At 40.2% G+C, this 18,237-nt stretch overlaps 1 protein-coding gene across 1 annotated transcript in view; it reads left to right on the top strand.

Annotated features, from left to right (window-relative positions):
• LOC147602699 (chromo domain-containing protein LHP1-like) overlaps nucleotides 1-4,891 on the top strand; it is a 77,670-nt gene extending 72,779 nt beyond the window's left edge. Inside the window, exons 5-6 of the mRNA XM_086797580.1 lie at nucleotides 4,030-4,090; nucleotides 4,260-4,891. Coding sequence (XP_086653706.1) covers nucleotides 4,030-4,090; nucleotides 4,260-4,313 — 115 coding nt within the window. The 3' untranslated portion in view covers nucleotides 4,314-4,891. The remainder of the gene's footprint in view (nucleotides 1-4,029; nucleotides 4,091-4,259) is intronic.
• The last annotated feature ends 13,346 nt before the right edge of the window (nucleotides 4,892-18,237 follow it).

The raw sequence follows: 18,237 nt of genomic DNA, 5'->3' as shown, positions 1-18,237 counted from the left end.
CCATTCAGCCCCCTTCTATGGAAGAAGTGGAAGATCTTGTCAGGGAAGAGCAAACAGCCATAGACACAGCCAAGTCAGTGCCAAGATGGTTGCTGAAAACTTTGCAAGAAAGCAAACTTGCAGCTTCACTCACAGGTAGAACAAGGGCTAGTTCCAGCCATGCCTTGAATGTACATCGTGGGGAGTCTGCATTCGCAATGGGTGGTCTCTTTGATTCAGAAGAGCCTTCTTCTTATGAACAAGCACATGAGAATGAGCATTGGTTGCAAGCTATGCAAGCTGAAATTTCTTCTATCATGAAGAATAATACATGGGATCTTGTGGAATTGCCTAAAGGCAAGCATGTAATTGGCACAAAGTGGGTGTACAAAGTCAAAAGAAAGTCCGATGGTACTATTGACAGGTACAAAGCAAGACTTGTGGCTAAAGGCTACTCCCAGAAAAAGGGAATAGATTATGAAGAGACTTTTGCTCCTACTTCGAGAATGACCACAATAAGATCTGTGATTGCATTGGCTGCCCATAAAGGATGGAAAGTGCATCAATTGGATATCAAAACCCCATTCTTGAATGGGGATTTATAGGAGGAAGTATATGTAAATCAGCCCATTGGTTTTGTAGTTCCTGGTGAGGAACATAAAGTATGTAGGTTGCACAAAGCATTGTATGGGTTAAAGCAAGCTCCAAGAGCTTGGTATGATAAGATACATGCTCATCTAACCAGCCAAGGTTATGAGAATAGTCCAGCTGAAAGCACATTGTATGTGAAGAAAACCGATGCCGATATTCTCATAGTCATCTTGTATGTAGATGACATGCTCATTACAGGTACAAGCAAAGCACAAATTTCAGATTTCAAAGCTGATTTGAAATCTGAATTTGATATGTCAGATTTGGGGCCTTTACACTACTATCTCGGCATACAGTTTATGCATACAGATGATGGCATTGTTATGCAGCAAACTAAGTACATAAAAAGTTTGCTAAAAAGGTTTCACATGGATGAATGTAAGCCCATTTCTACTCCGGTAGAATCAGGTGTACGGCTTACTATGCATGATATTGGAGAGCCTTTTGAGGCCGGCCTTTATAGCCATACAGTGGGATGCCTCATTTACTTGTGTAACACGAGGCCAGACATATCTTTTGGGGTGTCTTTGTTGAGCAAATTCATGCACAGCCCAGGCACAAAGCATTGGCAAGCAGTCAAACGCATTTTTCGATATCTTAAGGGTACCCTGGATCTTGGTTTGTTCTATCCCGGGGGGGCAGCTTGCAGCTTTATGCATACAGTGATTCAGATTGGGCTGGTGATTATGATACCAGGCAATCCACCAGTGGGAATTGTTTTTTTCTTGGCAGCTCATGCATATCTTGGTTGAGTAAAAAGCAACCCACTGTTGCTACATCTACTTGTGAGGCTGAGTACAGGGCAGTCTTTACAGCTACAGTAGATTGTGTATGGTTGAGAAGACTATTGGCTGATCTTCGTGAGTGTCAGCAGACACCCACCACCATTCTCACTGATAGCCAGAGTGCTATGGCCGTGGCACGAAATCCAGTATTTCATGCACGTACCAAGCACATAGAGATTCATTATCACTATGTCAGAGAGAGGCTACATGCAGGGGAGATCAGTTTATCTTATTGCCCTACACAGGATAATGTTGCAGATCTATTCACAAAGGCTTTACCTCGAGAAAAGTTTGAAGCTTTCCGCAAAGCTTTGGGCTTACTCTCATACAGAGAGTGATCTGCTACCTTGTACAAGTTCACACTTCCACTACAGGGGGGATTTGTAGGCATATGCTCACTTATGGTAGTGCTATGTGTGAACAGGGCTTAACCAAGGGCACTTTTTTCCATGTGGTTTTGCCCTTTGGACATCAAGTGTGAAAGGACACATATAATATTTTGTAGTTCTATATTATATGGATGTGGCACACATGCAAGGGTTGACTTGCATTTTGTGGATACCACACTTTTGGCTCTCTCTCTCTCTCTCTCTCTCTCTCTCTCTCTCTCTCTCTCTCTCATTTCTGTGTGTGAGCTTCTCTACCTTGCACCTAACCCTAATGTGCAGGTTTGTGTGTGTGAGTGTGTGAGTCCAACACCCAACATTCGGAAGGCAGTTTCTTTCTATATTTTGTAGTGGTGGTCTACTATTTCGCTTTTTTTTTTCTTGCGCGATTTGTTGGCCGGCGCCCACGCTTTACGTGCTGCACGGCGCTTCGCTGTTGCTGCCCACCATTGAAGAGCATTACCCTTTAGGAAAGAAGCTGCCTTTCGTACCTTAGATGCCTCTGTGAAGTTACCACCAGAAAATGCCGCATCAAACTATTGAATGAAGGTGAGAGCCTTCAAACGATCCTTTGCTCCACTGAAAGTATCAAGCTTTACTGCAGCACCACCCTCTTTATAATCTTTTGGCTTCTCGCCCTGAACAAGATTATCACAGGGATGTGGTTTAAGAAAAGAATTGCCCACAACATTAGATCCCATGCCCATCATACCACCTCCCATACCAGGCATACCAAAAGCACTTCCCCCAACATCATAAGTTCCATACATACCTCTTGGCATACCTCCATGCATACCTCCATGCATACGTGGTTGCATACCATAGCTCCGAGTCATGCCCATGTTGGGTACACCCGTCATGGAATGAAAGACAGAGTCTCCGCCAAAGTAATCAAGATGAGAAGTATTAAAAGGGTTTCCATGGATAGATGGGGGAAAAGAAGAAGAAGAATCAGGGTATGGCCGAAAATTTGGGTGGATGGGAGCCGAATGTTGAGGCTTAGCTTTCTTCTCAGACCCTTGCTTCCGTAGTTTAGAATCAGCTTTGAAGTTTTGTGGAAAACGTGAGTCTTTCGCGAGTTCCATTAATTCCTCCATCAAGCTTTGCATCTTTGCTTCATGGGTGGCATCATCATCTTCAAGTTCTGTCATATCGGAAGGTATTTCTTGCTCACTTTCCTCGTCTTCATCGAAGTAGTAGTCGTCCTCTTCGGAAGATAAATCCTTCATCTTTGCACTATTTCCAGCCATAGAATTAAATGTGTCGACCACAGGCTCGCCCCTTGAAAAAGTTGACGATGAATCTCGGCAATGGAACCTTGAAACCGGCGTTTAGCAACTTGACGGGCGGTGAACACACTTAATCACACTTTAATCATTGACAGAACTTAGAAGAGACAATGGACGGCAAAGCAATCTTGTAAGTGAAGGCCGGTATGGGCTTGTCCCAGATCGTATGGCTCTGCCGAAAGTCTTCATGAAGCACATCGTAGACATACTGTGCATCAGGGCGGACATGAGGTGCAAGATTTTCACTGGCAGCATCCATAGCTGCAGGGTTGTCGCTGGGAGCAGCAATGTGTCTGCGTTTCGGTTCCTCACAAGGGTCACGTCGAGCATACACTTTGTCTGCAGCAGCACCACTCGAAGAAGGCGCGCGCGCGCGCGCGCACACACACAGAGGCACAGGCCCAGCCGGAAGAAAAGAGGCGAAACGATGGACAGAAGGCACAGAAATGAGCTACGCAGTCTCTGGATATCACAGCAGCAATCTTACAACACACACACACACACACACACAGGTGTGTGTGCGCGTGGTCGCGCACAGCTGCAGCTGCACTTAAAACTAACGCAGGTGGCTCGATGGCTGCACAGAGGGCGAACACAGGTCGCAGGTCACTCTTCAACACGCGCACGCACATACACACACACACATTTATATATATATGGATGTTTGTATGTAAGTATCTGTTATTCAAAAAAAGGAGCTACAGATACTCATAGAGATGCATTATGTTATAGGCAAAGATGGCAAGGGGCAGTTGTATATTCAACATTTGGTTAGCTTAAACAGTGGATGTGCTTGGGAGGCAATGTCCAAGTTAGCTTGTGGTGCATTGTGGAATCGGTATGCAGGATAGGAAGCACTGCTTGTGTTTTTTTTAGTCGTTTTCATTCTTATTGAATGACTTGTCTCTCTTCTGGTCATCTCTTTGGGATTTTGGGCAGGGCTGATGGGTGTGAGATACTGGTGGATAACAAGTACATGCGAGCGAACTACCCAGTATTGGTGAGTAGCCTTCAGCATGATTGGTGTTGAAAAGTCTGGTCTTGTAGAATTTGTCTGGTTGGTCTGTGTCTGAATGTCTTGTGCAACTAAAAATATGTCACTATTTGAACCATATGCTATATTATTCCTTAGCAATATGGTATACATCACCTTTTTGCTATGGCTACAGCTCATAGAGTTCTATGAAAAGCATTTGCGGTACAGTTTGCCAACAACAGCCTAAAATAGACTTCCGATATGGCGGCAAAAGTCGATCGGATCATCTCTGGCAGTGACCTTTGTCATCCGCCTGCTTGTCTCTACTATCAAGAGCTACCTGGTTAAAGAAGGTTGGAGATGTGGATGAGGGACCCCCAAGTTTTGGAGGGGAGGCTTCTATTGTAATTTAGTCTAACAAACCTTCTACTTTGGTTAGGTTAACCAGCTATATTTTTGAACCAGGTGTGTTACTTTGGTGTTCTACTGTCAGTGTATGTACACATTTCACTGATAGATACCACAGATACTTGGAAGCCACAAGATGAAACATGGGGTCATAAGACAGCTAGAAGCACCTTTTCTATTGAAAGCCTCTCATACGGGAAGTCACCACATGCCTTGACAGGTAGGAAAAGATGAGTTGGTTATCTTTGTTTCAAGTTACCCTTGTGAATGGTGACAAAACAAGCCGTTAATATAACTGAAGAAGTGTATAGACACCTTCAATTGGGTGCGTGTGTTTATGTGGGCACTGTACTACTCTTGTTAATGTGTATTGAATTGCTAGATTGGTTTCTGTGCAATTAGCAGGATTTTGTGTCATTGATTGAATGCCTTTCACAAGTCAATGCTCAAGGTCTTCTGAAGTGCAAATAAAGTTGCTCTTTTAAAACAAGGTTTCTCTCTCACACTTGATTTTGGTCCGTCTTTTGTCCATTATTTTATGCATAAAGGTGGCTTTGACTGATGTTAGAGGTGTCTAGGACCATGTATGCATGACTGGCAGGTCTTCATTTGAAGGGGTATCAGGGCAAGAGTTGTGTGGTTGAAGTCATGCTTATGGTTAGAGATCATAATTGGTGCTGAGAACATGTGACGCTAGAGTAGTGAAAACCTTAATGCTAGAGCTACAGGAGAGTAGTGAAAACTTGAATGCTAGAGCTACAGGAGAGTAGTGAAAACTTGAAGAGGTCAAGATTCTAAAAACTTAAAGAGTTTTTAGAACCACATTTGAAGCAGCATGATGGTAGATATGCTTGTCTTTGTGATTTTCATGCATTGCTTTATGGGGTCTTGGAGGTCGGCCCTGATGTTAAGGACCATGTGATAGAGAAGCTGGCTGTTATTTATAAAGGTAAAAGTTACAAATTTGTCGGAGCCATTCCATTTGAAGAGGTGGATGAATTCCTGATAGCCTTCCAGCCCGAGCACAGAAGTCAGTAAAGTAACCATAGCAGCAGGCGTTACACTGAAGTATGCAATGGCAGAGACTATTCTTCATGCCCGACATGTGGGTAAAAGGGTTAATGTGTTCCCAATGAGAAGTTAAAGAGGTAATTTTATCTTTTGCTTAGCACTGCATAACATCTGTGAGTACCTTCAACTGTCTTTCTTGTATAAATTTTGATTTACTAGTGGAAATGTGTAATGTTGGCTAAGATGGAACATGTGTAATAACGGCTACGATGGTTTTTGTACATACATAGCCTAGGAAATAGCTTCACTAGCTTTTGGGGTCCTTGGACATTCCACGGGTAAATTTGAGGCCATGTATACGCAGAAATCACAGTTGTCTTATTGCTCACATTTTTTAGCTCTCTCTCTCTGTCTTTTTCTTGCAGTTAGCTTTTGCTCCTATCTCATGAGCACACATTGGTAGTGGAGTGGAGATAAGCTCTTCCATAGCTCTCTTCTCCATTGCTCCCAACCCACTCTTGCAATAATGCATCATTGCAGTGACACCAATGGTGATGCAAGTGAAGAACCCTAGCTTCACCACAAAAGGGGGTTAACACTTTGATGGCCAGAGGCTAGAGGCAAGTCTCATATATGGACCCTTGCATTCCTCCCTTCCTCCCATCATCATGCAAGGCTTTGAGTTGTTCCATTGGTGAACAACATCGTCAACAAACCAAGTCGAAGTAGGCACACATGCAACATGACCTTAAGGCGTGAGCAAGATCCATACAAATCTCTAGTTTGGAATTCCACGTGTATTTGTGTCCAAGCCAACACCACGTTATCAGTCAATAAATTACCACATTTTCTTGAAAACTCTAGGTGGGCATCCAAACGCATAGTTTGATACCTATAGAACTCTTGGCTTGGATAACATAGGCTTACAATGATATGCACCCCATAAATCAACCATAGGACATGTGATCATGTTTAAAAACTTTGTAATTCATGGGTGCGAGCATAGTATTATCTAAAATTGAATCAAAATATGTGGCCACATTTGTGGCATCCCAAGAATACATTCCGTACACAATTCATGCATGAGACCAATTTTTGCATAGAAGAACACACCATTCAAAAACGTTTAGAACATTTGAGGGGAAAAGCTCTCAACTAAAACTTTATGAATATCCAAGTACATAGATACAAAATACCACTCTCTAAGAGAACATACAAACATGAGAAATCAATTATAGGACTACTAAAATGTTGGTTAACATATTCACGAAGGTACTTTGATTATTAAAGTTGTACTCTCCCTTTATCTAAAGAAGACAAGAATAGGCTTTGATTTTTTGAGGGCCCATGACAAGAGCTAGGGATTATGGAAGTTTCAATCTCCCATTATCTAAAGAAGACGAGAATAGTTGACTTGCCATCAAACTAAAGGTGGTGTGAAAACAACTGAGGTTTAATGATATGTTAACCTATCACATAAGTAATAGTGTACGCGAATAGCATCAAACATTAAAAATAAAAATAAAAATCCCTAGGATCTACCATTATCAATTGAGGGCACTTCAGATAGAAGCACATGCAACCACTTTAATTAGAACTTTTGAATTCTCGCCATGAACTATTAAGATATAACCATACATCGTAGATATTAAATAAATAAATACAACATGCTGTTTTTGTTTATTTATATACAATTTTATGTCCACTAGCTTCAATGTAGTTGAGTGTCTTTGTACATTTACTATATCCTTTCTTTTTATCTCTTGTCAACCATACTCTACCACCGTGATCTCACCATTTTTAGCCAAACGTCTCAAGAAAGTCAAGATCAACCAACTTATCTTGGAATGTAAGCTCCAATAGGAGGCACAATGTGTCGTGTAAAAGCATGTTATAGTTTGAATGGTTTTGTGAGAGATTGCTTTGATTGGGTGCTTGCATTGTGGGATATGATTGGCAAGAAGTATCTAAAGGTAATGGAGTAGATGAGGGTATGATGTCTATAAAACCTTGTATATTTCAATGGATTAATTTGAGAAAATTTTGAGTCTTACCTTATGACTTGTGGTTAGGTTCCCTCATCTATCTACACCTTATCCTACATTTCTCTCCATCTCATAACCCTATTTGTCATCCAGTGTAGCATGTAGCCTAATCCAGGTCATTCTAGGCCACCATCGCATGTGAATACGAGGATACCAAGAGCTTTGGCTGCTTAACTATGACTACCTCTCATAATAAGGGCTACACAAACATGAGCTAACCAATGCACAATACAATATGAAGGTGGAGTATTGATATCAACACTCCGCTTCGGCCCGGTTGTGTTGAAGGGGCCACCTATAGTGGCTAGGCTGTACAATTAAGTTGCCCCTTGCACCCACCTTACGCCTCGACATCATCCATTCGAAAGCGTGCTCGCCAAACCACCCGAGGGGGAAAGCTGGCTTGCTTGCTTTTCCGCCCCCTCCCTCAAAGTACCCTCCTATAGAGCTAAGATTGGGGCTGCCTTTTTGTTCGAAAATGAAAGGCGGAACAAAAAAAGCAGTTTTCGAACCTTTTCAATCAAAAGAAACGGGGCAACCTGGACACAGGTTGACAAGGAGTGGCCTATGAGCAGGGGTGTTGCTCGCTATGAACTTGTTCGGTCTTCACTCGATGCATCCTTAAGGAATTGTTCTAGCTTACTAGGTGGTCACAATATGCCCTTGCTTACTATGAACTTGTTTGGTCTTCGCTGGCTACATTCTTACGGAGTTGTTTGAACTTACAGATTTGTTCAATTTTGGCGCAAGCTTCTTATTAGCATTTGAACTTTGCATATACTCATTAGCATGTTATGCCTGGATATGGTTTCGACCAAACAATGTAGCAGATGTCAAAAGCATCACAAATTCAAACAAATCACCTGAACTTGGGTACAATAATTATTCTCTGTGAAAATAGGGTCGTGGACTTACGACAGTTCTTCCCTTTTCCTGTTCGACTTTTGGGTGAGACTCTAGGACAGTTTTTGGCTGAAAAAGATTACTATCCTCCTTCGCTCCGGTCGTCAACCCGAATCTGGTGGGCACTTGGCTCACAAATATTGCCGGTTCACTATCCCATAATTCACTGTTTTTTTACATACTGATAAGAAGCAACTAATGACTCCATTCTTGGCATGTTGAAGACCAAACCACTTGCTTTCATTCATCGATTAGATGTAACCATCTACGTACCTTGACCTTAAGCATAGGAAATGTTGTTTCCCCTTGTGCCTGCAAGCATTCATACCAGGTAATTAGTACCATCAAGTTGATAAGTTCTACTGGGAGAAGGCGCAGGAAGTTGAGCAGGTGCTGGAGCTTGAGCCCCAGGGATAGGATTAAGGTTCGGATTAGCAACGGGAGCACTTATACAAGATGTCGAAGCCACATGTCCACTTCTCCTTTCTTGGGTGAATGGCAAGCTTGTTACACCACAATACTGGGTCTCGTTATCCCTCAGAATATATATGCAGGCAGTGTTCCTTCTTGCTGCATTTCCACCCACATGGCGGGCCTTTATTACTACTGGACGCAGAAACGTGATCAATTATACACCTTTATCTGATGAGAGATCTTAGCTGTTTACCTTGGTGATGATAGCTTGATGCATGCTGAAGGCTTTGGTGATATTCACATTTTCCTTGGTGATGGTCAAGCTACCCAGATCTCTCGTGTCTACTATGTTCCAGGTCTTACAAAAAACCTTCTCTTTGTTAGTGAACTAACTGCTCATGGTGGTTCTAGCATATAGTTTTACAATCAGCACCGCATCATTAAATCAAGCCTCGATAATGGAAAAATGATTCACATTAGGTGCCCACAACAGGGGCGTCTTTTATGTTTTAGGGCTTACCAGAGTTCCTGCTCAAGCCCTTTCTACAGTAGCTCCCACTAGTGATCACCTAGAGACTCTCAGGTGGTGTCCTCAAGGAGATGCAGCGCCATCATCCGTTACACTTTCTGTCTCTGAAGACTGCTACCCTTGATCATTTCAAGGTTTACAAGAACCTTGTGGAAAACCAGCTGGCCGCAAAAGATCAAAGTGCTCCGCACTGATAATCCAGGGGGTGAATACGTCTCATCACTCAGTTTTGCCAATCTGAAGGGATCTCTGACCAGTACACTGTTCCTTATACACCCCCAACAAAATGGGGTAGCGGAATGTAAGAATTGCACTCTGATGGATTCTTTAAGATCGATGCGTCAGATAACCCGCCTCCCTCATGCTTATTGGGAAGAAGATGTTGCCAGCTTATGCTACCTTCAGGCTGTTTACCACTACCTTCACCAACAAAACACCATATTCTTCCGAATCTCACCCATGTCAGGATTTTTGGGTCTCTTGCCTATTCATTATACCTTCAGAAAAGCGTGGCGAATTCACAAATCAGTTAGACATGTAATCCTATTTTTAACTGCTCATCAGCCTGCATTCCACTATTTGTCGTATACTTGTGCCCCTGACATCTCCAGAGAATGTGCGACCCTAAAGCTCTCAGGTTTTCTTTGTTATATGGTAAAAAAGGTGATGGTATGTACATGATCTAGGCCCTTGGTCTACCCGTAAGGGTGACCTCTTGCCCCTTCTACATGCTTCTACTGAATGTTACTTCTTGAATGATGTGGAATGATGAATAATGAGGAAAATGATGTCTTTGCTTATATATATATTGAAGGGAGCTGGTCGGCCATTTGCTGCTGCTGTCGGCATGCTGTTGGGCACAATATATTCATAAAATGCTCTTTAACATGCTGCACTTACTTCAATGTTTGCCCACATGTTGGCCTATACTTTGACGCGTGGCCACCTCCCTATGTGGGTTTTTACTGGTTGTCGACTACTATCTGATAGGTCACCAGAGACCTCCATGATGCTTATGATGATGATGATGATGATGATGATGATGATGATGATGCTAATGCTGTTGTTGCAATGATGATGATGATACTACTACTGATGTTGCTGACACTAATGATGATGATACTCTAAATGCTATCCTAATCAGGGATTATGCTGTTCATGTTGAAGATTAGCCATGGCACAGGCGTGCATGTGAGATCCCCTCCTTCTACTGAACTTGATGATAGGGTGGACACTCTGTCATTCTTCCTCCTTGGAGGACTATTGACTTCTAACTTTGACCTTCTACTTTAACTTTGACTCTGACTTCGACACTTTCTCTGAACACCTTCCACTTCTGATCTCCACTTCCAAGTCTTGTTGAAGAATTGAACATCTGTTGGCACGGGCATGCACGTGACATCCCCTCCTGCTAAACTTGATGATGGGGTGGACACTTTGTCATCCTTCCTGACTTCTGACTTTGACCTTCTACTTTAACTTCGACTGTGTGGGTTCATATGAGGATGGAGAAGGGAGATCTTGGGAGATTGCCAATAGAATAAGGGTGGATGTGCCAAGAGCTGGGGAGGTAGTTATAAGGAGGTAAAATAGGAAGAATAAAGAGAGAATAATACCTCACCACAACCTACACAGAATAAAGAGAGAACAGTACCTCACCACAACTTGCAGCACCATGAAATAAGCAATTTAGAACATTTATGTCAAACTTTAGGCAATCAGGGCAATCCCCATCAGGAGTGAGCTATGAACTATAGATAGATTTGGACAATTGTCCAAATATGTATATTGAATGGTTAACCAAATCTTGTGAGAAGAGAATTAGCTACTAATATGAGTGAGCTCTGAATTGTATATAGATTTCGACAATATCCAAATCTATACAGAATGGTTCTAATAAGAGAAGCATTATGCAAATCCCAAATAGGAGTGCCACTTGAAGAAAATATAGCTCCAAAGCTGCTGCTTGTGGAAATAAAATTTATACAAAAATTTGCTCAATGCTAGACTCACGTCGAAAAGGAATTCATCTATTGGAGATAAAAGGTAAAATATTATAATTTTAGAAAAATTTATGCACAAGAAACCAATGGGAAATGTGTATGTTTTGTAAGGTTCTAATGCTCAAAATAAAGGTTTTTTCTAATCAATCAAAATTTAATGATAATTCTTATAAGTAACCAATACTAAAAATAAAAAAAAGACCATGTTTATAATTAAAGCAATTTGATAACACATGGGGGAGGAAGCAAGCAAGCAATATCTCTACAAGGGTCTTGAGCTTTGCTTGAGGTTTCTGGAGCTTTTCTTGAGCAAGCAAGCAACATCTCTACAAGGGCCTTGAGATTGATTGAGCTTTTCTTAAGCAAGCAAGCAATATCTCTACAAGGGTCTTGAGCTTTGCTTGAGGTTTCTGGAGATTTTCTTGAGAGCAAGCAAGCAACATCTCTACAAGGGCCTTGAGATTGCTTGAGCTTTTCTTAAGCAAGCAAGTAATATCTCTACAAGGGTCTTGAGCGTTGCTTGAGCTTGGTTGAGATTTTATTGAGCAATCCCTCTATAAGGGTTTAGATCTTGAGATTTGATTAAGATTTGTTATGATTTTGTTTCTTGAAAAATAAAAGGAATGCTAAATTTTAACTTGGAATCTTGGACTTCAATAATGCAAAAAATCACCACTATTTTTCTTAAAAAAACACTGTTATATAGCTCGTCACTTGTGTATTATCTATCTTTTAAAGAGATATTCAACACATCGACGTGCATGTTTCATTAAACCAAATCATTATATTCAAACTACAAACTTTCAATAAATTGTGGAGTATCAAACCTTTGAAAACGTGCAAGAAAGAGGTAGAAGAGGTAGAGGAGAGAGAAAGGTTAACACTTAAGTGGAGTATCAAACCTTCGGTAAACGTGCAAGAAAGAGATAGAGGAGAGAGAAAGGTTGCACTCAAGTGGAGCACCGCACACACTCATAATGGAGAGTTCAGATGCACTCAAGGGAGTATCACTATAGCCAAGAGCGAGTGGAGTATCAAGCCTTTGGTAAAAACGTGCAAGAAAGAGGTAGAGGAAAGAGAAACCTTCAGTAAATTGTGGAGTATCAAACCTTTAGTAAAATGTGCAAGAAAGAGGTAGAGGAGAGAGAAAGGTTACCCTCAAGATGAGTACCACACACTCATAATGGAGAGTTCAGATGCACTCATGGGAGTACCGCCATAGCCAAGACCTTGGAACTCCAAAAAGGGTGGGTAGTTTGGTTATGTCAAAAAGGTCAAAAGGTTCAATAGCCCTAAAAAGAAGATATTAGGGACGTCTGAAAAATCCACATTCTTTGGGAATTCCAAATGGTTTTTCAATATAGGAACTATGCACTATACTCCAATAATCCAATGTAGGAAGTATGCCTTGAGTTTGTAACGTGAAAAACTACTTGGTTTTACGGGCATGAAAAGGACTTTACGACGTGAGAAACTTTGTAATCTTGAATTTTGTTTTAGAGGTTTATATTGATGCACACTAATATCCTTTGATGTTCAACGATAGTTTAGGTCCCAAATCTTTCCTTAATAATTTTTTGGGGATAAGTGGATAAGATTCTTTATATAAGGGCTTTTTATTTTTGGCATAGTAATCCCTATAATTACTACATGATTTCAGGTACTTTTTCATGGATGTGAAAAACTAGTTATCATAAAAAACTAGTAAATGATGATTCTAAGATTTGGACAAATAGATAATTGTTTTTCCTATCCACCATAATTTCTAGATTAAGTCTCCTAATCATGAATTATCTAGTTTTTCTTTCAAAGAGACTTAATCATCCTTTTTAATGATTTTAATGTTTTTTGTTGAAAAAGAGACACAAAAAGAAGAAAACTTGCACTGTCACAGTAGGGATCAAAACATGTGAAAGTATGCAAAAGTACTCATAAACCTTTCTTAAAAAACATAAAACATCCATTCTTTTCCTCTTTTCCCATTAAACACCCAACCTTATTCTCTTCTCAACCTACACAACACTACTAAAAAAATAATAGCTAAGGGAAAAGATGCTTGTATTAGGGAGGAGAGGAGGCTTTAAAAAGAGTTGAGGAAGCAAGACTGCCTCCTTGCTATAGTGAAACCAAGAAAATTATAACCCGTTCTCTGACTCTCGCCACATAACTCTCTCATATATAGACAAACAGTAACAAAGCAAGCAACAAGCATCGTGGGGAACCTCCCTTGTCTCTAAGATTAGGTCATGCAAAGTTATAGTTGCCAACTCCTCCCCTTCAAGCTCTCTCTTCCTTGATATCTCACCAAGGAACCTCCTTAAGGCACAGTCTATCACTATCTACTCTCTCTCACGGAAACACTAGATTGTAACATGTATTAAGAAGTATACTATCCTCTATTCTCAACTCTCTCTTTCTCACACACATAGACAAGAGCAAAGAGAAAGTAAGATTCTTAGAAAATTTGTTTAGCACAAAGGGGATTGTGTCCATTCATAATGAGATAATGCCTTACATAGAATTGGCCCTTATTCACACAAAAACTCCTAATTTAACTATATGAGCTTGGGTGTGGCTATCTTTCTCATAAAGGTTATAACTTTTATAATGCCTCTTAATGACACTTATTCCTCACTCTCATGTATGGTGAAGAGTAGAGATTATCTATTTAACCCAAAATGGGGTTGATACCTAGTGAGGAAGAATGAAGAAAAAAATGAGTTTTAATCGGATAAGTACTATATAAATGAGTTTCAAACTCCTTAAAATTTAATCGTCATATCCTAAGGTACTTAAAAATAATGTGATAGTTTGTATGGTACTAGATATATAGTGAGAATCAATCTTAGGGAGGAGATAAGAACTATTGTGGTGCTAGTTATGATGGGAAAAGCTCAAAAGGAGGAGGAGGTACAAGGAAGAAATGAGGAGGAAGTTATTAATTCTAGTGTAGTGTAGAACACGTAAGAGTTAAGTGAAAATATCTAAAGGTATGCTACATGAAGATTAAGTAGTTGAACAACATACTTTGCACACTTTGTGGTAATTGCAAAGAGTGAGGTGTGGTAAATTCTTAATGTTAGATATTCTTTACAATCATAATTTATAGTAATACATGATAAAAATGTGCTAACTTAGAGGAATATGGAGTAAACATGCGCTAATTATAATAATCTATTTATCTATTTGATGCATTTTTAAGTAGCCATTTTTAATCATTGTTATGAAAATGAACATTTGTATGAAAATGGCATTAGGCTTCTAATAGTATAGCATTATAACTATTCCATTAAATTGTTATTGATTGCATCCTTTCCATTAAACTGTTATTGATTGCATCCTTTCCATTAAACTGTTATTGATTGCATCCTTTCCAACATGGTAGCTTTTTTTTCTTTTGTTGAATTCTAATGAAAGGCTTTTAGTTCAAATGAGAGATTGTGTGTGTGTGTGTGTAGTTTATTGATGCCAAAATAGCTTGTTCCTTTTACATAATATAGCTCCTTCCATTATTTTCAAAAAATAATAAATATCAATCTTGCACTCCTAAAAGATACATGTCATTACAACTACGATAGTCTAGTAATAGAAAAGGAAGTTACGATGTAATAATAAACCTTGCACTCCTAAAAGACACTTGTCATTACCACTACGATAGAATAGTAATAGAGAAGGAATGCACATTTTAAAAAATAATAAAGGTCAACCTTGCACTCCTATAAAAGACACATGTCATTACCGCTACGATAGCCTAGTAATAGAGAAGGAAGGTATGATGTAAATATTGCTAATGGTTTAATATGTCAAAGTTATTAAATATGCTAGACAGAGTTCACTTGCAACACAATCCTTAGTAATAGAGAAGGAAGGTATGATGTTGTAGCATTATATGGTAGTGATGTGTGTGAACACACTTAGGACCGTCGGGGCACTTTTTCCCTCACTAGGAGGTTTTTTCCCCTGTGCATATGTACACCCTCTTATCTACTCATTTTGGGGTGTGTACTTATCTTTTGTATTTGGCACACATTTGTTCATTCTTATCTAGTGAGTTTGTGTGCTCTCAAGCTTCTATATCTTGTGTATGCATTGTTGCAACCGTAACCCTAATTCCAATAATTGGTATCAGAGCTAGCTTCCTTGACACTTGATCTAGTAGTCTGCCTCCCTCCTCACGACCTTGTTTTTCTGTCTCCGATTGAGATACTCTCTTAAGAGAAGAAGGTATATATTGTAGTGTGTTGTATATGAAGTATACTAATTTTTGAGGCTCACCAAGCCATTTGGGCGCGTTTTGGGCACTGCAAGGTTTCTGTAGACGTTCTGGAGAGGCATTATTTTGGATTGGTGTTCTGCGCTCGATTTTGGGTGTTTGGGCTGTGCAACGACAAAGATTTGGTGTGCAGCAGTATGTACAGTGTCTTCAACAATATCGACCATCATATTTTTGCCAGTAACACTCTATTCACTACTCTGTGTTATTTTTCATACACTTTGTAGGTGATTCAATCAGTTGGCAGCCATCCGAGGTTGCATTCAGTGAGTACTTGCAGTGTGTTGAAAGATTTTACATTTGGTAGACAATCATGGCTGGCAGTAGTGATGTATTCAACATGTTATCTATACTGAGGATAAACTTGACGGGACTAACTACCCATTGTGGTCCTATATGATGAGGCATGTACTGGTTGCTAAAGGTCTTTGGAATGTGGTCAGTGGTAGTGAAACTTATTCTGTTTCACAACTACCAGTGCAACCAAGTGCTGCAGGTACATCTGAAGTAGAATCTGATACAGATAATATTGCTCCTCCACATGTACCACTAGTACCTCCCACTGCTGCAGATGGGATGGAAGAGATACACATGCACATGCATTGCTTGCACTCTCTGTGAAGCAAAGCATTATTTCTCATATTTGGTCATGTAAGACTTCAAAATAGGCATGGGATGCACTTGATGCATTATACCAGGTGCACAATGAAGCACGTGTTGCATATCTGCGTAAACAGTTGGAGTCTGACAACATGAATGAGCGAGACTCAATGGACAGCTTCTTGATAAAGATCAAAGATTTTAAGGAGTAGCTCGCTAGTGTGGATGAGATATATCATGTTAGTACATTGGTGCCCACAGTTCTCAATGCATTGCCGGATTATTATTAGAGTTTTGCCTCTACCCTGAGACTCATGATGAAGGGAAATCCAAATGCCCTTACATTTGATGAGCTGGTTTCAGTACTCTTGTAAGAAGAGCAGTCTAGGTAAAACATATCTATTATGCGAGTTGGTGGCCAAGATTTTGTTGCTAGTCAAAAAGGCAAAGATAAAGCTTCTTTGCATGGTGGCTATAAGCCAAAATAAAAATCCTTAGGTAAGGATGCAGAGAAAGAAGGTGATAAGCCGAAAAAGAAGGAAAGTGTCACTATTGTGCAAGAAACCAGGACACTACATAAATGAGTGCAAGAAAAGGCTAGAGAAGGAGAAAAAGAAAGAATCGGGCATGGCTGTGGTGGCTGATGCATTTGAACTAACTGCAGAGAAGAAGGAATCTATAAGTTTTTCTCAAGATAATTGGGCATGGAATGTACATTGCAATTATGACCCTTCAGTTCATGATGTATGCATGTCAATGGGCAGAATCAGATGCTTGGTACTTTGACAGTGGTGCTAGTAAGCACATTACTTGACAAAAAAATTTGTTCTCATCTTTGGAATCTATCCTAGGTGCAAGAACCGTCACATGTGCAAATGGTTCCTCATATCCTATCAAAGGAGTTGGTAGAGTTGTTGCTCATCACTGCTGTAAATGGGGACGCATTTACTCTTTCTAAAGTTTTATATGTGCCCAGGTATTAAGAAGAACTTGTTGTCAGTTTCAGCCTTAGCCCTATCAGGCTTGATGGTGAAATTTGTGGATGACAGATGTACAGTTCAGGATAGAAATGATGGTTATTCTATCATTGCCTCAGGTAACTTGTTTCATGGCCTATACAAGATGGATGTATTTGAGAAGTTACAGAGCATGATGCTTGTTTAGTCTTTACGACTCGTGCTATGAGTGATGCAGAATTATGGCAAGTTTGTTATGCCATCAAAGGTATGATATGGTGTTTGAGTTGCCAACTCTTGAGACCCCTATTAGACATGTATGTGAGGGGGGTGTATTCTTAGTAAAATGCATCAAGCATCATTTCCAAAGGATGGATCTGTGAGAGCTATTAAGAAATTATAGCTTATACATAGTGATATATGTGGTCCTATGAGGACACCATCTATTGGGGGATATCTCTACTTCATCACTTTTATTGATGATTACTCTAGATATAGCTCGCTGTATCCATTAAAGCATAAGTCAGAGGTTTTTATGTGCTTTAGGCACTTTGTATCCATGGTTGAAAATGCATGTGAATGTAAAGTTGACACCCTTCATTCAGATCGAGAGGGGGAGTATATGTCCAAGGAATCTCATGCATATATGGTTGAAAAAGGCATAAGGCATCAATGCATAGTGCCATCATACACACCTCAAAAAAATGGTGTGGCTGAGATGAAGAACATGTCTCTCATGGAGATGGCACAATGTATGGTGAAAGCCCAAGACTTACCTCGTGGTTTTTGGTTAGAGGCAACTATGTGTTGAACAAATGCCCTACCAAGGCCTTGCAGTCTAAAACTCCTTATGAAGCTTGGCATGGCAGGAAGCCTTCTATGGCTCATTTGCGTGTTTTTGGCTGTCTTGCTTATGCTCTTGTGCTTGAGCAACAACTTAGTAAGCTTGATGATAAGGCAGTTAAATGCATATTTGTGGGATACAGTTCAGAAAAAAGCAAGGGATATAGACTCTACCATATGGCCTCA

This window comes from Cibotium barometz, chromosome 66 (genome assembly GCF_041138505.1).
Source record: "Cibotium barometz isolate CiBa-2024 chromosome 66, ASM4113850v1, whole genome shotgun sequence".
NCBI lineage: Eukaryota > Viridiplantae > Streptophyta > Polypodiopsida > Cyatheales > Cibotiaceae > Cibotium > Cibotium barometz.
The sequence above is the reverse complement of the archived record's forward strand: the minus strand, read 5'-3'. Positions and strand labels throughout refer to the sequence as shown.